At 41.0% G+C, this 26,064-nt stretch overlaps 1 protein-coding gene across 1 annotated transcript in view; it reads right to left on the bottom strand.

Annotated features, from left to right (window-relative positions):
- Window positions 1–26,064, bottom strand: part of BCKDHB (branched chain keto acid dehydrogenase E1 subunit beta) — a 241,806-nt gene that overhangs the window by 140,143 nt on the left and 75,599 nt on the right. The window contains exons 4-6 of the mRNA XM_040428690.1: window positions 24,867–25,000; window positions 19,357–19,512; window positions 14,069–14,177 (exon numbers count right to left, since the gene is read on the bottom strand). Coding sequence (XP_040284624.1) covers window positions 14,069–14,177; window positions 19,357–19,512; window positions 24,867–25,000 — 399 coding nt within the window. The remainder of the gene's footprint in view (window positions 1–14,068; window positions 14,178–19,356; window positions 19,513–24,866; window positions 25,001–26,064) is intronic.

Here is a 26,064-nt window from a genome sequence, read left to right as displayed (position 1 = left end):
GAATAGAGGAAACAAAGAACAGAATTAAACAATAAGGCCACTTTCACATGGCCACTGTGACAACCACATTTCCTGGACCGACTGCTGCATCATAGTGGTTTAGGACGCTAAGTTCCAGGTCTATACTGTCCTGTACTCACAGCATCATTTAATGCAATGACTTTGGCTCACATGAGCTGTGGTCAGTCTGGGAAATGCAGCCTCCACACAGCCTGCACACAGTCACGTGAAAGCAGCCCTATATCAATACTACTTTTACTTTCCGACACAAAGTCACAGTCATCTTCCAGAAACTTGGCTGCCATGATCTACTTGCCTGGAGAAGGGACACACTTGCATAAGTTAAAATGATAATTACAGAACAAAACCAACCCAATTATCAGTAGAAATACAAATGATCAGTATAGAGTTCAACTGCTCCAAATAGTCCTAAAAATGTTTAGAGTTAAAGGGGTTTGCCAAGATTTTGATACCGATTCCCGATCCTCTGGATAGGTTATCAGTATCTGATAGGTGGGGGTCCAACACTAGGGATCCCCACTAATCAGCTCTTTGAGAAGGCACCGGTGCTCCTGCGAGCCCTGCAGGCTTCTCCCTGCTCACCAAGCACAGCGCCGTACATTGTATAGCAGATGTGCTCGGTATAGAGTTCAGCTCCATTCACTTCAATGGGGCTTTGCGGAATACCAAGCACAGCTGCTATGCAATGTACGGTTAGGTCATCAGTATCAAAATCTCGGAAAACCCCTTTAAGATGCCCATACACCTTAGAGGAATGTCAGCCGTATCTGCTGAATGGAAATGTCCTGATGGAAAGAATGATTAGGCATGTTGGGTTTTAACCTCATAGGAGATAAGCCACTGCTAGGTGTCTGGCAGCGGCTTCTTCTCTCCCTCTTGCAAATGAATGCGCTTGACTGCTGATCTGGCATGTGTATTGCAGAAAGTTTAGGGGAGGGGGGCACAGGGGGGGGTCCAGAGGAATAGCTGCTGTCCAAAGATGACAAGGCGTACGGCCATTCCAAGGAATGGAAGGACAGATAAAAGTAACAACTAGCATGTCACAGTATATGCAGAATATAGACTGACAGCACCTGTCTGCTCTACAGTGGGTCCTATTCTGCAGCTAGGAATAATAGTCCTCAAGTGACTACTTGCTTTTTTTTTTTAGCTAATTCAACCAGAGCCAATCAAATCATTCCATATAGAAGAAGAATTAAAGGGGTTGTGCAGGATTATAAAAGCATGGCTGCTTTCTTCCAAAAACAGCACCACCCTTGTCCATAGGTTGTGTGTGGTATTACAGCTCAGCTCAATTCAAGTCAATGGGACAGAACTTCAATATCATACACAACTTGTGGACAGGGATAGTGCCGTTTTTGGAAGAAAGTAGCCAAGTTTTTATAATCCCGGACAACCCCTTTAATTACAACATGATATCTGCTATTTAATACTTCCCATCTACATCAAGAATCCACAACCTCTTCAGACCACATCTTCCATCTCCTCACAACGTGATAATCATCAATGGTTTCCCACTTCCTGTAAGTGTTATTGTCATCAAAATGTTCAATTTCCAAGTCATTCATGTTTAATTGGAAACAGCTCTGCAACTGCTGCTCCTATAAAACTCCAATATTGGAGGGGTAGCAGCCTAAATGCTCCCATCTGACTTCTTACGAACACCAGAACATCACAGCTCAAAGACTTTCATTATCCCCAATATAAGTTTTCATGTCATGCAAATCATTGCACACCAATAGTTCAAGTTAAATAATATAAAGAATAAACGCAAAAATAAAAATTTGGCAGGTACTAGCTCTCCTTGGGAAGAGAGCGCCTTAGTCGACGTGAGGAGACTTCTAGGCCATACATGCTCCTCTGGAATTCTGGGAAGAAAGAGATGCAAATGAGTTCTTGCCATTAGAGGCAGAGCTTGTTAAGAGCTCATTTGCATTCCATTCTTCCTAGAATTCCAGAGGAGCGCGTATGGCCTATGTCTTCTCATGCCGACCAATGCAAGGAGAGATAGTACCCCCCAAATTCTGACTTAGGCTTCTCACCCAGTTAAGCCAGTACTCTCTGCTCTGCACTGATGAGGAGCAATCACCCCAAAACGGTTGGTTGCAGATGAGGTGCTGGCTAATTTAATATCTGAATCAGGTCTCAAGGCCTATTGGAAGGGTCGAACATTGACTTATAGGATAGCTGCCTTACATCTGGTGGCATTAGAGGCAGAGCTTGTTAAGAGCTTATTGGCACCCCTTTCTTCCATTAAAATAAAAAAGCACATATAACTGGTGTCACTGCATCTGTAACCATCTAACTTATAATAATACCTGCCCATCCATACAATAGATTAAAAAGACGTATGTGCCCCAAAATGGCACCAATAAAAATGTCAAATAAGGCCTCCCAGAGCTCAGTCGCTGAGAAGTGAAAAAGTTATGGCTCTCAGAATATGGTCCCACATATGGGGCCCATGTGCTGTTGTACAGGGGCCCTCTGTTGTCTGTGTCTATCCATGTTTAGTCTATGGCTGACAGGATGGGAAAAATAAGTGCCAGAATCTGCCCAAAAATGTATGTTCCATGCTCTCGCCTCTCCTGTCAGGTTTAGAAGTGTCTCATCTGCAGCAATAAAACAATACTTGTTCGAGCAGTCAGCCATAATCCGACACTTCATATTCCACCTTCTCCAGCACGAGAGAGAAAAACATTTTTACACATAATCCAAACTAGGTTTTATCTATATCTGCACAAAATGCAAAGGTCTAGAAAGCGGACTATGTTCTCATATTAGCAAACACCCTTGCCACTTGCTTTCACCATAGCAACCATTGATGCAAGTTCATTTCATTCCTCCATCACTTTCTGCATGTCATACGTGGTACAATAAACCACACAGAAAAGGTCAAAAGACATCATCGAGGACCCTACATTACACGCCCGAGCTGGAGAATGTCAAGGTGACTCATCGTTCCTCCTGAATCCTCATCATTACATGCTTATTGCAAACCAGCTCACAACCTATCTACTGGGCATCAGGACAGTGAATAATGCAGCCGCTGAGGACAGCTTGATGTAGTGTACTCTTCATTCAAAGTTTCCTACAGGTCTGGAATTTCACTTCAGTTCCAGTTTTCTAAATGGTCCGAGCAAACTAGAGATGTGGAAGACAGATGCTGCTGCAACAGAAGCCATTTATTAGCACTGACATTGTATTTCGCTGCTCAACCTGACTTCAAGAATATGCAAAAATGAAATCTCTTCTCAGGAGGCATGATCTTAACACAACAATAAAAGTTCTATAGTCTACCTTACCCCCTTTATATGATCAAAGCCAAGAAATGAGAAATGAACCAGCCAAGGCTGCCACCTATACAAGCAAACCGTGTGCCCAACTCCTCTCCGCCTCCACCCATCAGCCCTCATATTATGTTCAGCAGTAAAAGCCATAACTTTTTTTTTTTGGCCATTTTGCCACACACATAAGTGGGGGGAAAATTTTTGCCATTTTTATTTACCCCGTTTATCAATCTCCATAAATATTGTGTTCACTATATTGTAAAAGGTTATTATGATTACAGGGGTACCAGACCAAATGGTTTTTGCTGCGTTTTTTTTTTTTTTTGTAAAATTAACATTACAGAAAATTGCTAACTTTTACCATTAAAGAAAAGCTGCATAATAAAAGTTTCATTTTTCAGCCATAACCTTCAATAAGAAAATTATTTAAAGGGAGCCTGTCACGTCATTTTCACCAATAACAGCATTAGAATCATGGAAAATAATGCACTACAACAATAGATGCAAGCATTAAATATGGACTACGCCCTCATTCTGGTATGATCAAATCCAAGACTCTCAGCCAATATATTTTTATCAAAACACATCTGTGCCCACCTACCCGCGCCACGGTGGTCTCAGTCAAGCAGGTCCTAGACTAAACCTACCTATGCTGTATGGACATCTATATTCAGAAGAGCAGACCCTGCACATACTGTATAGTGTGCTGCTCCTAGTTACCTGTGTGCATACAGCAACCAATGAGAGGAGGAGCCTGCACAGCTATATGTACCACTAATCAAGGTCGCCTATTAGATAGGGGGGGGCAAAAGTGCACAAGAATGCTACTCCCAGTATAGAACTAAAGGTGCCACTCCTTCAAGACAAATAAAAAAAATCACGGAAAAAAGATACAAAACATCCTGCATGATATAATAGTAAATATGCCCTGAGCTGCCTGACTGAGGACACCGTGGCGCGGGTAGGTGGGCACAGATGTGTTTTGATCAAAATATATTGCATGGGTATAGGCATGGGGTGGGGAAGAACCATAGCATTACTTCGGTATAAGACAACATTGAATCAGACTGCAGTTCAGTTAGGACTACTATATAGCTGTGTGTACAGTACAGTTCTGAGATGCAAAGATATCACTCAGAATTACACAAACTCCCTTTATTATGACTGTTTTGGTTTTTAACACATTGTTATACAAAGACATTGCCGCCATTACCAGCAGGAGTGCCCTCCATGCTCAAGGAAGCATTAATCACAGCACAAAGACATTGTAGTTGTGCCTATATGATTAGGAATGGGTTACACAGCTGTCAATCACAGACACAATTCCATTCAAAGAACAGAAATCAGAAATGTAAAACCTTTAAAGAAGCCCCTTTTGGTACAGTTTGCAGGATTGTGGGCATTAACATCTAGGGTTCATAGAAGACTTCAGTTGCCTTTCCGTATGGCATATTCTTAAGGCTGGTGAAGTAGTGGAGGGGGTGTATAGGTCAACTAGATGCCATTTTGTATGATACATCCAAAGTGAATAGCCAAAACTTTGAATTAATTTGTAACTTTATTTTCAGGGTGCCGGGCTACAGCAAGTTTTCTGACCTATCAGGTTGAACCCGCCTAAAGAAACATCAGGTACAAATCAAGCCCGGTAGTAAAGAAAATCTCAAGTCATACAGTATACCAGAAGTACATAGGAAGGTGGTGTCATCTGAGGATGAACATATGCTCAACCTTGGTGTAACTGAAGAACCTAGAAGTGAGGGGTCCATCCCAGTAGTACTTGGAGGTTTTAGAATGAGCAAAATTTCAATATTTGAAGCTTATGGAGATGAACTAATGGAGAAGTAGGATGATGCAAATTAAAACAACTGAATGATGGCTCACCAACCTCTGGTCAGGAAGCATGGATATGTGCCGCTTCACCCACAGCACAAAAAAAAAAAAAAATACTGTTTTACAGACTTTATTAGAAAGCCTCCATAAAAAACTATATATGACAAAAAAGTGGCTAACTGGCTATCGCTTACGCATTTCATAGCTATGACTAAGGGCACTAAGGTGTCGGAAACACTAAGTGATGGTCCATTTTCTTTCACATATGTATTTTATGGAGGATAATAAAGCATGAAATATTTTATCTTATGGAATGCTGGATCTTCCTCTTTTGCTGTTGGGTAACGCAATGAATATAACTACTCTTGATCTCACAGTGGTTTACTGGCAAATACCACTGTCTGATAAAGTCAAGGAAAAAAACGCCTTTTTAATGGGTTGTCCGGGCTCAGCATAGGTCATCAAAATCAGAGACGGCGAGCGCAGTGCGCACATGCCGTCTCCCTGCTCTCTTCCTGTCCACTGCTGAAGTCTATGGTCTTTGCCATAGACAGCAGCGGTGAACAGGAAGACAGACGGGAGACAGCACATGCACACTGCTCGCGCCGTCTCCTCATACAGCTGATCGTCCGGGAGTGCCAGACCCTGAGGATAGGTCATCAATAGTAAAAGCCAAGACAACCACTTTAACAGCAGTTGGGGTGTTCCAATACGTAGTGATATCATTTGGGTTGCATTGTAAACCATGCTACCTTTTAGAGGTTGCTGGATCTCATAATGCGGTCACATTGTGACTATACAGCAGTCCACCTGGACACTATGGTCATTTTCTGCTAGAACTGGAGAAGTCGCCTCAGGAAGGTACTCACAATGAACTTGAAGGCCCTATGTCTTTTTTCAAGTGTACTAATTATATAACTATTGGCAATGTATTAAAAGGGACACGCATTTAGATGGACTGGAAACTGAGCATAGGTGACTCCACATCATTGTGCAGGAGCTAAGGACAAATAAAAATGACAACATGACGCAGAAGCTGACGGACAATGAGCTGCATTTTATTTGCATGGAGAGAAAGAACTCCACACTGCAGGAACAGATCAAAGTGAGGAGATAAATGAACTGATGTACAGTACTGAAGAAAAGGACGTACTGGATAAAAGCACAAGAGACTCCTGTTCACGGCTGAATATTGCACAGGGTGCCTGTCTCCAGTGATAGTATGACGATCAGGGCTATGCATCTATGGGCACGTCGGATTATGTTAGCTGATACCGCTTGCTTGATGCTGCAAAAGAAAAAATGTCCTGCCGTTTCCAACAAGATGGGGCAACATGCCGCACCTCACGGAACTCAGCGCCACGGGTTCATGAACTGTTTACGGAGGAGCAAACTGTGAGCAAGGGGTTATAGCCACCACGTTCCCCAGACTTGTCCACATGCGAACAGAAAGTGTCCGCTAACCATCCCCATCCCCTGGATGAACGCAAGGAAAACATCACAAACACTATCCATAGCATCACAAGCAGTATCAGCCAACATAATCAGACGTGCCCAAAGATGCATCTTTTGTGACTTGTGGGTAATTTAAAAAAAATCCATGTGCTCGTTCATCTTGTCATATTATCGCTGGAGGCGGACTACTTTTTCGTGGGCCACCCTACATAAGACTGTATGTATGTGTGCGTCGCTCCGCTTTTCTTCAGTTGCTGGCCAGGAAACCTCTCCCTCTATCCTCTATTGTTTCTACAAACTCATGCTGTATTCCTCACTAACACACAGCATGTGACTAAACTTGAATAGATGTTGTGTTGGTTTTATACGGCATGTGCATAACTAATGCCAGGTTGGCAGAGCTGCAGCTAAAGTATACATTTGTTTCTTTTGTACGATTTATTCATTGAATATTTAGGAATGTAAGCTTGTTTTAACTTAAATAAGCACTCCCACAAGTATTTTTATTCTCTGACTGGTTATAAAAGGTACATGATGTAAATTGTAGTGATGTTATTCTTCTTACCAGTGACTGTATTTGTGAGTTATAACCTCCTTCCTGATCCTCTGCTGTGTCATGTGACCAACACTCTGCCATTCCAACTGACACAGAACAAGAAGTTAGTTACTTCTCTATTCATTCCTGTAAGACTGACATTGAGGCTCCCGTAGGAATATACAGAGAAACTGGCTTCCTGTCCACACATAAGATGTTGTGTTGTTTGGAAAGTCAGTGTGTCAGTCACATGACACAGCTGAGGATCAGAAGGGAAGGGATAACTCACAAATACAGTCACTGGTAAGAAAATTAACTTCACTAAAGTTTACATCAGGTTAGAATAATTTTTTATAATAATTATATTAAAATATAAAAAAAAATTTTAAAAAAAATGTAAAATCCCCATCCAAAGTAATCTTAACTATAAACAGACACTCCCTCCCTTTAGGTAACCCATCAATTCCATATTTCATTAAAGATTGGAAGAGAGACTTGCAAACAAAATTCTCTCACTCTCAGATTATATCACTTTTACGTAACCACAAACATATCACACGTCGTTTTGATCAGTGATTTCCATCAGTGATTGTGAGCCAAAACCAGGGGGATCAGAAACACAGAACAGGTGCAGATCTTCCCCTTATACCTTATGTCCGTGGAGTCTCTAACCCTGGTATTGGCTCACAATCACTAATGGAAATCACGGACCAAAACACTGATGTGTGAATGAGGCTCAGCTCATAGCCTGAGAGGTTTTTTTCTCTCTCAGGCTATGAGCTGAGCGCTGCGATTGGCCAGCGCTACAGCCTGGGAGAAGGAGACGCCGGCAGGCTCCACCCAGTTGAGCCGAACATATGAAGATAACGGAGCCTATACCGGGAGAACGGAGCGGCGCCCAGGTATAACAGTAAGTGCAGGGAGATCCCTGGGCGCCGCTCTCCATGTCTGTATGCTTAGTTTAGATTTTTTATTCTAGTGAAAGGTCCTCTTTAAACTGAATCAAATGTACAATGTGGTACATGCAAATTGCTAGAGTGGCGGGTGAACAAAAGGCTCTTTTCCTTCACATCTGGTGGGAATGTGAGTTAATCAAACCATTCTGGCAACAGACTTAGGATCATCAATCAAGTCTGTAAAACCAATCTCCCACTTAATCTCGAGATGGCTTTACTCTCACTATTCCCCCTGCATGCTGGAAGCTGCTAGATTACTCATTTTGCTGCACTGGAAGCCTGGAGATGACCCCTTAACTCTACATAGGCTAAACAAGATCGCCCAATTTGCCAGATTTGAAGAAATTTCTTACTGAGAATCAATGTCTCGTCAACCTTATTCTCGTATATGGGCACCATGGTTTCAACATAGGGGGCTCCTATGACTCCTGCCCCTCACCCACTCCCATTTGAGATTTCTTACTAGGTTCAGACCTACACCTTTTATGCCATCCTATGCAATGCATTTTACTTCGGTAGCGTGTGGTCTTTTGGACCTTACCTTGCTATCTTGGTATACTCCAGGGGACAGCGGTTTCGGCCCCCCCACCCCATTCTCATCTCCCCCCTCCTCTTTCATCTTTTCCTCTCCACTATACTTCAAGTGGCTTTAGTTCTCAAATCGTTATATCGGTAACAGCTGATATCTGAGAAGGCCTAAAGTCTTGTATTGACTACTGTGCACATTATCCAGGAGCTCCTGTACTGTCATCATCAGTTTATTTCAATTTGTTAACTGTTATTGCGGTTTCGATTTGAATTTTTTTTTTTTTTTTGTGGGAGTGCTTCTTTAATAAGGAGATAGGCAGTAGTGAATCACATGTAACATTTATGTTTTGCAATTTAAAGGAATTTTCTAAGTTCCTGTGGTAACTATGCAATGCAATTTGGAGAAACCTAGAAAGTTAGAAAAGCTATATATGTAAGTTCTGGAAATGCAGAGAATCCTGTGCACGTCTAGATGGGAATAAAAGAAGCATTTAAGAAGTGTAGCTCTATATTCAGTGCTGCCATAAAATGGTTGTCTGGGAATAAGTAACTTCTTACAGGTCTCCACAGGCTGCCTCCGCTATGGAAAAAGGGTCATACTTACCTGCTATCCACAGCTACAGTCTTGCGCACTGTATCCCGTGTATTTATCCTCCGGTTCGCAGCTTGTTTACTTCCTATCTGCCATGGGTATCATCATCTGCTCTGATACAGCCAATAACTGTCTCCAACGTACACAAGAGATAGATCACTGCTTAAGCCTGTTATTGGTTGCAGCGTAGCAGATGATTAGGCCCGTGTCGGGGGCAAATTATACAAGCTGCGGACAGGAAGATGAACACACAGGAGCTGCCACGCAGGACTAGAGCGGCAGGATGCAGGTAAGTATGATTCTTTTCATAGCGGAAGCAGGCTGCGGGCTCCTGTGAAAAGTTACCTATTCCCAGACAATACCTTATACTGTCTAACATGACTATTAGTGAACTTCCTCTTTTGGTCTTTAGCAGATAATGGCCAATGGGATAGAGAAGGCGCTCATAGGGTAAGTAAATTCAACAAAACAAATTTCTAATAAAAGAAATGGTTTGCTCACCTATTGCGGTTGCATCAATTAGATGCAACTGCAATGGAGATAGAGTATAGATAAGAGATGGTTGGTGCAGCCAAGATTCGTCCTAACGCCTTGGGCAGGAGCCACCCTGCCACTAGGGTAGTAAAATTGAAGAGAGTACGCTGAACCTTAAGTGGAGCGTGTGGACTGCTGGGGGCGCATGAAACAACCGATCAAGGACAGTATTTTAGTTTCAGTAATGTTCCATTTATTCGTAGGACAACGCGTTTCGGGGTGCTAAAGTCCCCTTTATCAAGTCTGAGCCAGGAGACTAGGAGAGTGTCACTGCTCGTCTGGAGAGGCGCGTGCGCCCCTAGCAGTCCACACGATCCACTTAAGTTTCTCTTTTGGTCTTTAGAAGAGGAACTTACTACTGAGCATGTGTAGTAAAGCCCCATGCATTGTAACTGAGGTCCTTGCAGCAGCATGAAAACACCTAGTATAAAGGACAGGAGAGGTAAGAACTAATTATCTATCACCACTAGAAACACCCTGCTTATCACTGCTTATAGTATAAGGACCGGAGAAGTTAGAACTGATTATCTATCACCACTAGAGCACTCTGCTTATCACTGTTTATAGTATAAGGACAGGAGAGAACACAGGGGAGATGAAAACTGATTATCTATCACCACTAGAACACCATGCGTATCACTGTTTATAGTATAAGGACAGGAGAGAACACATGGGAGATGAGAACTGATTATCTATCACCACTAGAACACCATGCGTATCACTGTTTATAGTATAAGGACAGGAGAGAACACATGGGAGATGAGAACTGATTATCTATCACCACTAGAACACCCTGCTTATCACTGTTTATAGTATGACAGGAGAGAACACAGGGGAGATGAGAACTGATTATCACCACTAGAACACCCTGCTTATCACTGTTTTTGATAAATAATGGCCTTAGATTGAAAGAACATAAAATATATTTATGATCAACATTTCTAAACTTTTCTAAATTTATATAAAGAAATCACACAATATTAACAGATAATATATTTTTGAAGCTGGAGTACATCTCTACTGACTCCACCCAAAACGAGTTTTGACCTCAGCTACACAGCCCTGTTTTTAACATATGTGGAGATAATGAACATATATTCTAATTGACCACTGCATCTAAAGGGTGAAATGACTGACTGCCTAAAAGTGATCACACACCTGCAAAAGAGCAATTTTGATCTGAACACTGAATTTAAACGATAGAAAACAAGAATGTAATCCAGTAATCCAGTAGAGCACGGAGTACGGTAACCTATCTAACCCATCTTAATAAACCAGAATACTTATTACAACCAAGCCTTACCCTGCTAAATAACATTCCGTTTTAATATCAGCCATGTTCTCTTATGCACTGTCAATGTGTATTTTAAGCACTGATTGAACAGTGTAGATGTGAGAACTAACCATGAATCACTTACAATAATTTCTCAAAGATCATTGCAAATGGTAGTGACCTTCCTTTCTTCTTTACAGACTGCACTGTGTTCGTATCATGCATTTAAAGGCACGGTAATCATTTTTAGGCAGTTAAATAGCAAATCAAGTTTACATACAAATGAACTTTTAAATAATATGGCAGGAACCTAAAGAGCTTTGTGGCTGATGTCAATTTGCTGCAGATGGAGGCTAAAAGTAGATGTAAATTCATACTCAAAAATACTTTACACAAGTAATAACACGCAATGTACAGAAAAAAATGTAATATATACATTCTGATAATATATACTTTACATATAATACATAACTTAAATAGCATAAAACTAACAAGGCCACGGGTCTGTGTACTTTACCATGAGTCACAGAAACAGAACCGTTCATTTCCATGAGATCACAGCGCAATAAATTACACTCTTTTGGTTCAAACAGTCAATGTGCTGGCTGAGAGGACACTAGGTTGATGGACAATTAACTCCCATGTCAGTGACATGTCTGCTGGTAATTTATCACAGCTGTTATGGCTATGTTACAACTTAACCCATCTAAACTGTTTAGCCCAAGAGCAGATGTACTTCTATATATACGAAAGTTTTACATAGCTTTGTGGGATTTGTGTAAAACGTATTACAAACAATTCTAATTTCTTTCTCTAGCTTATATGGCAGCAACTCTGCAACACTTTACAAATATGATTGTGGCGAAACCAACCTCGCCACTGGGTTTTGGAGGGGCCTGGCTACCAGCCTCTTGCCCCAGGATTATGGGCCCTCTCATCCGCCCATGCAAAACTTAAACCCCATGGCGATTTGACTGTGTTTGTGGCATCTGAGCGCTCAGATCTAAGCCATATGGGGACATGTGGGGTTTTGAGATGTGTGACAGTACCATCTGTCTGTGTAATTGTATTGTATGTTATGTGAGGGTACCCAGTTAGCTCATTTTATTGTATTCATGTTGTCTGAGTGTCATTCACCTAATAATATGCACTCAGACTTGAGCTGTCTGGGAATGTGTTAAATGTCTATGTATATTGTGTGGCCTGCAATTGTACCATGTAATTTGTCTATTGGAGAATTTCCGTGGGATTGGTGTCTGGAGATAGTTAAGTTATACAGTGTCTGGACTAACTGTCTCCAGGCAAACAAAGGGATAGACCAAACTGTAAAGCATGTACTATTGGTTGTCTCTTGCCTCCCCCTTGAATGGGGTACAGTATAAATACAAGTTCTGTTCAATAAAAGAGTGCCTGTTTTATCCTTCATCATGTTGAGGCTGATGTTTGGGTAACTGATCGACGCTGGGGATTGCTATACGCTGGGAGATTTGCTATACTCCCCTGGCTATAACTACTAGCTCTTTTAAGAGCTGTTCCTGCTCTCTGGTTTTAGGAGAGGTTCACCCACTGGATCCTTGTCGTAGGTCCAGGGTGGGTAGGAGACGGTGAGACCTCAACCAAGCTTCGGCGGTTCGTGGGGTCTGCAGTGCGTACGGTGTCAAGTGGAGTGCTTGGAGTCCTCGGAAAGCACTAGGAGCATTCTATCAACGGAGGTACCCGGTCGGGGTGCAAGGCGTTCCGTTACAATGATCATCACTCACCGTCCCGAATGGGGCTCACAATCTAAGTTTCCTATCAGTATGTCTTTGAACCGGAGAGCCCGGAGGACCCGGAGGAAACCCTCACAGACATGGGGAGAACATACAAGCTCGTCTGATTTGAAGCCAGGACCCCAGCGCTACAAGGCACCAGTGCTAACTACTGAGCCACCATTATAGATTTAATCAATTATTTGTTGCAAAAAAGTTTTTTTTCATTTTATGTTTAGCTTTATTTTATTCTGTCCCCAAACTAGTAGATAATAGACCTGTAAATGTCAGACATATAAAACGCACAAATTGGTAGTCCTTATACTAAACATTCAGGTCCAAATAAACAATTTTAGTACAGTAATATGACAAAATCAATAAGACAATATGTACAGAGTATAAAACATCCTTCAAGGCCACCCACATCTATGAATATATACCATCAAAAACTGTAATACATAAAGCATTGAAGGTATAGAAATATACAGCTCAATAAAATGGACATCCACTTTAAATATTTTTGTAACTAAACCAGATTTTCTCATAAATCGCTGTTGTACTTTACGACCCGAGGAAACAATAAAAACATTGGCTCTTTATGCACATTTTACAGACTCACAATCGGTTTCAAATTTGCGTAAAGCACTCCGGTCCTTAGAACTACATGGCAAAGCATGTCAATAGATCTTTGTAGCATAAACTTAGCTAAAGGGATCCAGATTAACCCTCTGGGCTACTGCTTAATCACCTATCAGAACCTTGTCAGATTAACATTTCTACATGCGCAGGAACACCGTCAGCTCCAAATGGTTGCCAAGGTGTGTGCCAGTGGGCTAAACATCAAGTATGAGTTATTAGTATTAGCTATTAGATTTCACTAAGATTAGCCATAACAACTGCTATTGGCTTCCAGTTTAGACATTTGTGGATTAGCAAAAGAAAATAAGGTGAAATATTCTCGCTGTCACCAAGTCTAATATATTGGTGAGGGCATTTATTTTCTGACTCATGTTCTATTACTCTCCAAAAGAACACAAACTTATACAAAGAAAAAAGAAATAAAAAAAACAACAATCTGAATTAAAAGAAAATGCAGATGACTACATCAGTAAAGGCATGGCCAAGAAAAATATGGCTAGGCCAGGCAAGTGCTGACAGCCAAAGCATACAACTGCTGCCTTAAGTTGAAACACTTGCCGGCAACCATGTACCATTTATTTCTAAATGAGCGAAGCCAACATTTTTCTTACAAGCAGCCAAAACATAAATCTAGTCATATGAACATAGACATTTGTACTTAGCACATTACCTGCAGCTCTGTACAGTATTTTGGGTTCAAAGAAAATACATGGGTTTTGATCTTCAATGCAGGATAGCAGCAGGCCCTTTGCTTGGATTGGACTTCTGGGTATGACCACCTGCAGTACACAGTAGAGCGTACAACCACAGTCAGATAAAAGTTCAGCACCAAAGCAATACAAGTATGAACAACATTCAAGAGTTGGCAATATTATATAATCTACAGTATGATGGTAATATACCTGACATAACAGTCGTGGCCAAACGTTTTGGGACTGACAGATTTGGCTTTCACAAAGTCTGCTGCTTCAGTTTTTATGGTGGCATTTTGCATTAACACTAGATTGTTATGAAGTATGATTAGATGAATTGCAATTAATTCCAAAGTCGTTCCTTGCCGTGAAAATTAACTTAATAAAAAAAAAATCTCCACTGCATTTGAGCCCTGCTACAAAATGACCTGCTAAGATCATTTCAGTGATCTGCTTGTTACCTGAAATGAATGTGTTATCAAGGACATAGCAGCTGATATCATCGTCACACTGAATGAATTAGGCTACTTTCACACTTGCGGTAGACTTTTCCGGCAGAGGAACCGCCTGCCGAATCCGTTCTACTGCAAGTCCACTCCGGTCCCATTCAACGGAGGTCTGGCCACAGCACGGCAAACAGGCCGAGAGGCGGCCGGAATAAAACTATAGCACTCTGCGGGTTTTGTCCAGGCCGCCTCTCATAATAGTGAAGGGGGCTGGAGCGGACTTCCGCCAGCACAGTGGACTTGCGGTAGCACAGATCCGGCAGGCTGTTCCCCAGCCGGAAAAGGCTGCCGCAAGTGTAAAAGTAGCCTTTTGGAGGATGGTCTGATGTCAAAAAGGGCAGCAAGAAGCTACTTCTCTCCAAGAAAAACATGAAGGACAGACTGACATTCTACAGGGACTGGACTGCAGAGGACTGGAGGTAAAGTTATTTTCTCTGATGAAGCCCCCTTCAGACTGTTTGGAACATCTGGAAAAATGACTGACTGGAGAACTACCAATGAATCATTGGTAACAGCAAAGCATCCTGGAGACCATTAATGTTGTGGGGTTACTTCTCATACAAGGGAGAGAACTCACTCACAATTCTGCCACACTGCCATGATTAAAGAATGGGATGAAAACATCCCCCAAGAGCAATTTCTCTCAAAGGCCCAGGAGCAATTTGGTGATGAACAAGGTCACAAGGCAAAAGTGATAACTAAGTGACTCACTGAAGAAAACATTGAAATGTTGGGTCCATGGCCAGAAAAATCCCTAGATCTCAATCCCATTGAGAACCTGTGGTCAATTCTCAAAATGAAAATGGTGGACAAACAATAACACAGAAAATATTATAAACTCCAAGCACTGATTAGGCAACATTGGGCTACCATCAGTCAGGATTTGGCCCAGAAGGTGATTTCCAGCATGCACTGGTGAACTGCATAAGTCTTGAAAAAGAAGGGTCTACACCGGAAATATTGAGTCTTTAGATAAACATTATGTATTTGTCATTAAAAGTTCTGAAGTACAATTATAAGCATTTTATTATATCATTGAAACATCTGACAAAAAGATCTAAAAACACAAGCAGCAAAGTTTATGAAAACATTTGTGTCAGTCTCAAAACTTCTGGTTACAACTGTATTATATCGATATCTAAACAGAATGGCCCACATTTACTAATGTCAATGCAGCTAGACACAAACTAGTGGATTTTTGGTGCAATCTGGCACATGTAATATTTGAGAAATCCTCTGCACCAAGCTAGCCAAGGGGGTGTAGCATCTTAGGTGCCTAATATGAGACATTTAGCACCAAAACCATTCTTGTCCTGACAAAATTATGGCTCAAACTAAACCAACCAATAGCTAGTAAAGAGTTATCTCTTTACCAACCACATTTATCATCCAGCATCAGCCACCATGATAAATGTGGAGCAGGTCTAGAAAGCCTAAGTTTACACAATCTGCAATATAATTTATGGCCAATTAACTATGGAAAATTATCAAGTTTCAGAAGACCAAAAAAAAATGTCGTCTCAAAAATGGAACAAAGGAAGAAAAAATTCTTTGCAAATTAACTACAAGTTTCACATCAGTGAAGAACTACTGCTAGAAGATGTAAATCGCTTTACTGAAGACAGAGCTTCTTCAAAGTCCTGTACAGCACACAGGGACAATGCAAAAAGTGGGTGGGACGTAGCAGAAGAGACATGACAGATTTACACCATATACACCAAACACTAGTATAAAAAAGAGTTCTACTCCAGCTCATATGTTTGAATTTCTGGTGCACAGACTGCTTATGGAATACTTTATGTGTACTGGAAAGAATAATTTGTTACTAGCTTTACATGCACTGTAAATTAAGCAGTGCACATGACAAGCAAATTAAGGCACACAAAGATTATATGCATACAAATATACATATGACTTACACTTGGCATAAAGGCCTCCAATTTTTTTTCTTTTTCATTGAAAGTTGCACCTCTGAAAACTAGATTTCTATGTATTGACTTAGCTATGCATATTAATGTGATCACGAGTCCCTGACCACCTAGTGATCTTTTGACACATACAGTAAACCCCAATTTAAATTGTAAAATTAAGCGAAAGGAACTTGGCATTTCTAATTTCATACTTCTGTGGATATGCAACTGTGTAAAAGCTGCATAAATACCAGTGTTCAGGCAGACCTTGAAAAAGTGTAGTATTATTGTCTACACTCTACTCTAGTTTCTACCAGAACTGCAGGAGATGTTCTTTCCCTCCACCTCCAGCCCCACTGTTCCTGCCCAGCAAGTCCTCAAGTGAGGTGAGACATATGGGGACCATTCTGCTGCCAGTTGGATGGGTGGTCAGGGGAGACTGCTGCTTCCAGTGGGGGGGAGCAGTTTCAGGGGACAATACTGCTGCCAGGAGGATCTAGCAGCTTGGGTCTACAGCTGTCAGGGACCTTGAGGAGAAGACAGAAGTGATTTATTACAGCTTCTGCCTTCTCCTTTGCTCTGTGCATAGAGATCAGTAATAAGCGATAAATAGTGAATGGAGAAAGTGGCTATGCCACTTCCTCCAGATGACCTGGTGATCACATGTCACAGGTTAGGGGGTGCAATACTTAGCTTGCCCTGGGCACTGGCAACCCACTCTACTCTTGTTGTGCCTTTTCATAGGTAAATGCATTGATATCCAATTCATTCTAGTCAAGATGGATGTTCATTTCCTTTAAGAGCCATGCTCAACTATAGTTGCAATTTTGTATGTCTTGAGTAGGCCAAATTAAGGTCACACAAAGGTTTATACTCTTCAGTGTTATCCTTCCCATGAATGTACCAGTCTGAGAAGAAGCCTCCTTGTCTACTTTTAAATGTATGACGGGAGATAAAGATGAGCTCTATGCAGCTGGTGATCATTACCTACACAATTAGATATTTATTATTGAAGCAAAATATATAATATGTGTGTATTCATTTATTGAGCCTTAGTTAGTCCTTATCATAAGACAATCAGTAGGACACATATATATTTGTTTATATTATATTGTTATATGTTACGAAGACAACATGTATCCAGTATATTGCATATATTTCTCATTAGAAGAGTGTCTGTGAAGATGTGTATTTTGTAACAATTAATCACATCTTTGGTATGACAGAGGAGGTACTGATATCTCTGTGAGAAAACAAGTTATTTATGATCCATAAATCAACAGTGTGAGAAACATTAAGTGAGACGCCTAGAGGTCTGTCTCTAATTGCTACAAGTGTCAGAATTAATCCCTATGGCTTTGAATTAAAGCTTCTAAGGTCAAAATGTATATTCAGACTTATATAAGTTAACCCTTTATACTATGATGCAGATAGCTTATACAGCAGTGCCACCTAAGTACCAGTAGGTGATATTACAACAGTAGCAAAAGTGCATTCTGGGTAAGGTTATGATGTCACATCTTTTATCAATGGTCACGCCCATCCGACAATGATTGGAAAGTTCCAAACTAGGAAGGTGTGTCTAACTGATAAGTTTGGGATCATAAGCCATACACAGGAGATAAAAAAAGGAAAAAAAGAAAAAGAAGAGCGAGAGAAAAGAGAGATGTTGAGTCTCTAGAGGGGTCTATCAAGATGAAAGCCATGGTGAGATGTGCTATGATGGACCACCCAGCTTTCCTAGGAGCAGAAGTGAGATTCCTACTAGGACTTGGTAAGAGACACAGAAAATGATATTTCATTTTATTAAGACTAATTTGATAGTGTGGGTGAAATTATACCATCTAGATTGGCGAATAAATAAATGATTAAATAAATTGATCATCTCCATATTGAGATGTAGTCTTAGGATATTGTGAGGCTTCATTCTACCTGCAGAAGAATCAAGACTCATAATCTAGCAAAGCATTAAATGATTGCTTTTATATATACATATATATATATATTATATATATATATATATATATATATATATTGATAGAACATTCTTCGCCAAGCTAAGTGATGGATTCCCACAGGAAAGACTTGTTTCAAATCCTCCCCGTTTAAGATCCTAGATCCCTGTTATTTGTCTTAATAGTCTTACCAAAGTTATATGTGTGAAAATAGTCCAGGATGGGGCGGAAGGATACAGTTATCTCTTCTAAATTGTATCCTTGAATGGATTTGCCCATCTTGAAGTCATGTAATGTGTAGTTGGTTAGGGGGGGCAGAATGTATTTAGCATTCTATATTGATGTCTAGGATTAGACATGCCCATCCTGATATCATGAGGTTTTCTCTGAACAGAAGTAATGTATATAACTTATGTTCCTACTTTGATATCCTAACCTAATAATAGCTTGGTTATAATGTGACAAGTTTATTTCCACTCACATGTATTGTTAAGCTTGTAATGCTTTATATTAACGCTATATATATTCATTTGCATGTATCATTGTGTTTATTTACTTATATATGTTTATAACCTTGTAACCAATAAATCTGCATATTTTTATAATAACTGTGTATTGTTGTATAATGCAGAACTACATTTTATCATTAACATCATCTCACGTCAAAAAGAACTTATTTATCTGAGGAAATAGTCGGACTCAGATGTGAATTGTATCAATTAGGTTGTCTACAATTCACCAGGTCATGATTTTAATAATTTATGACAAATTTTATAAATTTTATTTTTTATGGTTAATTATTTTTATGACCATAATTAATAATTCTTAATTTAATTATTACACCCCCCCGACACTCTACTGCCTCAGTGTAAAAGTAGTTATAGGTTGATCATACCTTTATACCAGGACAATGGGCAAAAAAGGCCTCAGGACTTTGGGAATGATAAAGTGCACCATGGCCAACACAACCCCATGGTGCTCTAATGGTCAGGCTCCCACAATTGAAAAGGTCACCGGATCGATATCGATATTTGGCTGCTTCATTAACAATCTGCAGGATAGAAATAAAACATTTTATCTATAACACATAAACAAGTGACAAATATCTGTGTTTGTGTGTTTATATGTCAATCTATGTTTGCACAACATGTAAAAGTGGATTCTTATTACAAATCTTCAAAAGGGGCCCCATTCCATCACAATCACTTTTTTGTTTTTGGTTTTTCAAATCTTGTATACTGATCACCTTACGATAGGTCATTAATATGTGATTGGTGGAAGGGATCAGACTCTCGGCACCCCTGTAGATCAGCTGTTTCAAGAGATCATGGAACTCCGGTGAGCACCACAGCCTCTTCCTAGCCCAGTGACAAAGTTCATAGGTCACATGGCCTAGCTGCAGCTCAGTCTCATTCAAGTGAATGGATCTGAGCTGCAATGCCACGCACTGTCACTATATGATGGACGGGGCTGTGCTTCGTATGCTTTAAGCAGGTCACATTGCTCACCAGAGCAGAATGGCGGGGGTGTTGGGAGTTGGACTTCCAATGATCAAGTATTGATGACCTATCTTGAGAATTGATCATCAATATAGGGGACCTGGAAAACCCCTTTAAAACAACGAGGTTCACTATATGAGAAGCTTGCAATAACTCTGGTCTCCATTTTCTGTGGTTTTGCCTCCTTTCTGCTGTCTGCATTATATTTTCTACTGCTCACAGTGATCAAAAACAGCAGCTCACCACGTGTGGTGCCCCCCCATGCAACTTCACGTGTATACACAAGAAAACAAACAAAATACATTGAAACAATTATTATGTATTAGCACCTTAAAGGTTTAATAAAAAATTATATTTTATCATTTCTACATAGTTAAAGTCATTGATGGATAGCCTTCCTGCATGCAAACAGCCATCAGATTAAAGGGAGTCTATCAGCAGTTTTAATCATGCAAAAAGTGCTGACCGGGCCAGGTAAGGGCCAGGAAGAGCAAACCAAACATACCTTTTACTGAACTTTTATCAGGAGTAGTGCAAATATGAACCTTTATTCTGCCAGGTTCTGCTCCTGCAAGTGTCCAGGAGACAGTGCTTCAATGTAAAGTACCTGCAGCATTGAGCCGCTCCTCACTGCAGAGGGCACTTCACAGTGAAGCTCTACCTCCAAGGCATCTACAGAAGAATAAAATATATATTCAAATTAGTATTACTGCTAATAATAATAATGATAATAAAAGCTCTGTAAAACATATTTATCCTGCTCTCCCAACTAGTGCTGTGAGCAGTTTTGTATCATTTTTTTTTTTGTCAAAACTGCTGACAGATTACCTTTAAGAGTAGCACAAGATGGATGTCCATATTAAATAATGTTGTTGTATTGTTTGTGTTGATTTTTACAATTTATGTGCAATTTAATAAATCCTCATACAAGCAGACATAATGCCCAAATCAAAGATACATTTAAAGAGGATCCGATCATCAGTCGTAACTCCCATAAGCTTGTGACAATCACTAAATAGGCGATAGGGAAACTAGTTCAAAAACAGATAGGGTTCCATGTACCAGCCAAAAACCACGCAGACATGCATGGTCTTTAAAGGGAACCTGTCACCTGGATTTGGGGTATAGAGCTGAGGACATGGGCTGCTAGATCACCGCTAGCACATCCGCAATATCCAGTCCCCATAGCTCTGTGTGCTTTTATTGTGTATAAAAACCGATTTGATGCATATGCAAATTAACCTGAGATGAGTCATAGCTTGAAAATATGACTCTTTTCTGGTCACACAAGTAAGATATGACTCTTATGTTAATTTGCATATGTATCAAATCAGTTTTTTTACACGATAAAAGCACACAGAGCTATGGGGACTGGGTATTGCGGATGTGCTAGCGGCCATCTAGCAACCCATGTCCTCAGCTCTATACCCAAAATCCTGGTGACAGGTTCCCTTTAAATTGACTATTTAAGAAAAACATTGTTATTTGCCTGTTGACTAATGATGGCCTCAAGTTTTGTGGATACCACAGGGCCGTTATCAATTAAAAATTGATATTTAAACTGCACTTGGAAGCCGCACAGCCCTGCATCTCTGAGCTGACCTGTAGGGGTCAATCACAGGATCATGTAAAGTGATTGAAAGATCCTGTGGATCCTATCGGTCTTTTGATATGAATTCCTGACACCCGAGGATCAAACATATAGTAATCTGAAGGGGTGGACTGGCTATGCAGGGAAATTTCCCGGTGGGCTGCCTGAGCTCTCCTTTTGGTGCCGGTCGGGTACATAATGATCTGATGATCTCAGCATTAATTAATGCTAGGAGCATCTGGTACTCATGCACCTGGCTGGCAGAAGAAAGTGCCCTCCTGCATTCATCTGCAATCCTCAGAATGGCGAGTTACATGCTACAGGCCCGCAGTATTTTGCGCTGCACTAAAGTATTGCTAGCCTCTCCTACTTCTATTGGCCCTGCCTTCTGTCAAAATGGACCCCGCCTTTTTTCCAGTGTCCAATCCACTCTTGGTAATCTGCCTGTAAAATGTAAAAGAGGCTGTGTAAATTTTTTAGTAAAATGCTCAGAGTGGTTTAAGAACAAAAAAAAAACAACTAAATAAAAAGAACTGATCCTCATCTTACCGATCCCTCGCCACTGCCGTTCCAATACATACCAGGTCGCTGCTAGTGCCCGCTTCCTGTAAATGGCAGGCGATGACACCTTAGCCAATTAATGGCCTCAGTGCTGCTGACCTTCTTTAGAAAAGAGAAAGCAAGTTGTTTGGAGGGATAGTTCAACTCCACCGTCACAGCCCTCGCTCCAGTTAATGTATCAAAATACCATGCAGATAATCCAGCACCAACAGCATTAAAATGCATCGGATTTGATGTCATCGCATTAAAAAGTACAATAGCAATTGGAAAAATACTAGCGCTTGTTCTATGATTAAGATCACTAAGACGATTGGTAGTGTTTTACGATTTGGAATTATGTATATATATATATATATATATATATATATATATAAAAAGAAGGACATATATGTATGTATGTTCCGTGATCACTCAAAAATGCAACCATCAATTTCAACTAAACTTGGTATACACAGCCCTTGCTACCTGGAAAGAAATCTTGTGGGGGGTCACAGCGCTCTAGCACATACCATTCCTGAGATATTCCCCAAAAAATATCTGCATTAGCCAATACAAGCCTGCAAGTCTTTCTCTTCATATCCCAACTGCCATACACACGGTCACATGACCCTTATCAGCCAATAGAAGCTCGCAGGACCTTAGCCTCCACATACACACAGTTTTACTCCAGGTTTCCATAACAACCCAGCCATAGGGCACAACTACACTGCTACATGTGTCGCGCGGCATTGATGTTGCACCAATTTCGTGACACAGTTTTTATAATGATAGTCTATGCTGTTGCACTGCGACATGTGACCTGCTGCGACTGCGACGCTACAGTCACAGAAAAATCCATCTTGGATGGATTTTTTGCGACTGTCGTGTCGCAATATGTTGCATGTCGCAGTGCGACACCATAGCCTATCGTTATAAAAACAGTTGAGACAAAATGTTATGCGACACATGTTATCGTGTAGCCCTAGCATTAAAGGGGCAGGGAGCTGTGGAGGTCACTGTTAAAGGGGCAGGCACTGTGTAGGTCATTGTTAAAGGGGTGGGTGCTGTGGAGGTCACTGTTAAAGGGGTGGGTGCTGTGGAGGTCACTGTTAAAGGGGTGGGTGCTGTGGAGGTCACTGTTAAAGGGGCGGACACTGTGCAGGTCATTGTTAAAGAGGCATTCACTGTGGATGCCACTGTTAAGGCAGCAGGGGATCGGTGTGGGACTATATCAATCCTTTCTTTTATTCATTTTTTGCAATCCACTCTGAATGATAAAACACAGTATGAATACGCTCATTTTAAAAGCTGTTTTGCGTTAACTCAGCAACTCTGTGCTATATCTATACGGAGAGTGCAGGGAAAGTCCCTGCCAGAAACCTTATCTAACAAGTAAAGACCATAATCTAATATGTATGAGGACTTTATCATGTATTTTGTTATCAAAGAGGATTTCAATGAAAGGTAATACTTCTGTTATATGATAATGACTCCTCCCCCTCCCTGCACAATGATATCTGTACAGGACACACAGCATGCTCGTAACGCTCTCTTTTATAAGTCAGCCAGTCAGAAAATGACTTATTAAAAGGGAACCTGCCGCGGTGAACATGTTGTCTGAGCTGCAAGCAGCATGTGAGCAGGAGCAGCTGAGCAGATCAATATATCGTTTTTAAAGGAAAAGATTCATTAAAACTTGTAATTGATTCATTTAAATTCCTGCTCATTGTGGGCTTTGAAGTCTGAGGAGGCGGTCCTATCAGTGACTGACAGCTATCTGTGTATACACAGTCATAGAGGGAAGGCTGTCAATCATTGATAGAACCGCCTACTAGGACTTCAAAGTCCAGAATGAGTAGGAATTTAAATGAATAAATTACTAATTTTACAGTTTCTTTTCCTATAAAACTATATATCAACATGTTCAGCTCCTCCTGCCCTATAACATGTTGTCTTCAGCTCAGACACCGTGTTCTGTGTGACAGGTTCTAAGCACAGGTGCATATAGAGTTAAGACACATCCCAAAGGCGGTGTTGGTTGTGGGGGCATGGATTAACACGGGCTGTGAAGTCGCTATATCATAATGTGGCTCCCAGTATTAATAATGCCCCCATTCGTGCCCCCCAGAATAGAAAATGCCCCCCATTGGTGCCCCCAGTAACAGTTATGCCTCCATTAGTGCCCTCCCAGAATTAATAATGCCCCAATTAGCACCCCCAGAATTAATAATGCCCCCAGTTCTATTAATGCCTCAATTAGTGCCCCCTAGAATTAATAATGCTGCCATTAGCGCCCCTAAAATTAATAATGCCCCCATTAGCGCCCCCCTGAATAGTGCCCCCCCCCACCCATAATTTTCAGATCCGCAAAACACGGACCCACGCCACATCAGAGTGCAGTACCATTAACTTCAACGGGTACGCGATCCGAAAAATTGCGGTCAGAGATAGGACATGTCCAATCTCTTGTGGCACAGCTGCACAGACCTGGAAGCACATTGAAGACATATCCTATCTTTGGCAGCAACACACCGATGTCCATGCCTTGCAGATCCGGAAAAAAACAGGCACACTTGTGTGAATGGGGCATAAAGCAGATGTTTTCTAGCAGAATGCCACTACTATAAAAACACATTCATCTGTAAGGTGCGAACACAACAATGATTACACATGTAAATAAAAAGTCCCATTATTTCTACCCTAGAAATGAGTAAGCAATCTCATGTGGAGTCAAATGACGGAGGTTTATACAAGGAAGTTAAGATGTGTACAAACCTGATCAAATGCTGGATATATGTAGTCTGCAAACTGGATCTCCGCAATCGAGGTAGCGCCAGTAACCGCAACACCAATGCCAAATCCAACAATTCCCTGTTCACACAAGGGGGTGTTGAAAACTCTGTCTTTACCTGGAAAACATTCAATAATTGACAAGTTACATACTGAAGTGATTTGTTGTGAAGTAATGGTACTTTCACACTTGCGTCAAAGTTTTTCCGGCATTGAGTTCCGTCCTAGGGGCTCAATGCCGGAAAAAAAACTGATCAGTTTTATCCTAATGCATTCTGAATGGAAAGGATGCATCAGGATGTCTACAGTTCAGTCCTTTTACGGTATTTGGACGAAGAAAAAAAATGCAGAATGCTGCATTTTTCTCTCCGGCCCAAAAACCTGAACACTTGCCAGAATGCCGGATCCAGCATTTTTTTCCATTGGAATGTATTAGTGCCGGATCCGGTCTTCTGGCCTGCGCATGCGCAGAACTTTAAAAATAAATACCGGATCCGTTTTTCCAGATGACACCGGAGAGACGGATCCGGTATTGCAATGCATTTGTGGGATGTTGATCAGTCTACAAATGGTTTCCGTTTGCATACAGATTGCCAGATGGTGATGGACCATGTGATGAGCTCAGTGACATCACCACAGGTCCTTTGACAGGTCCTGAAGAAAGAACAGGAGACCGGCAGCTACGCGATCAATTGGAGGAGGTGAGTTAATTTTTTATTTATTTTTTTAACCCTAAATTGACCTTGTACTAAGCATTCTGTATTAAAGAATGCTATTATTTTCCCTTATAACCATGTTATAAGGGAAAATAATTACATCTACACAACCTTGAACCCAAACCTGAACTTCAGTGAAGAAGTTCGGGTCTGGGTACCACATTCAGTTTTTTATCACGCGCATGCAAAACACATTGCACCCGCGCGATAAAAACTGAACAACGGAATGCAATCTCAGTCAAAACTGACTGCAATTGCGTACCTACTCGCGGGGGTTTTCCGCAATGCACCCGGAATGCATCCGAACCTAATCCGGACACGCTCGTCTGCAAGGGGCCTAACGGTTTACTTTTTGAAAGCATACTGCAGATACTGAACTACACAGCATGCTCGATTTGTTGAAGTATATTCCGGGTTTCAGTGTTCGCAGCAAAATCTACTGTAAAGTCTGCAGGTAAAACATGCAA

The sequence above is a fragment of the Bufo bufo genome, chromosome 4 (genome assembly GCF_905171765.1).
Source record: "Bufo bufo chromosome 4, aBufBuf1.1, whole genome shotgun sequence".
In the NCBI taxonomy this organism is placed as follows: domain Eukaryota; kingdom Metazoa; phylum Chordata; class Amphibia; order Anura; family Bufonidae; genus Bufo; species Bufo bufo.
This window is presented reverse-complemented; position numbering and strand designations above follow the sequence as displayed.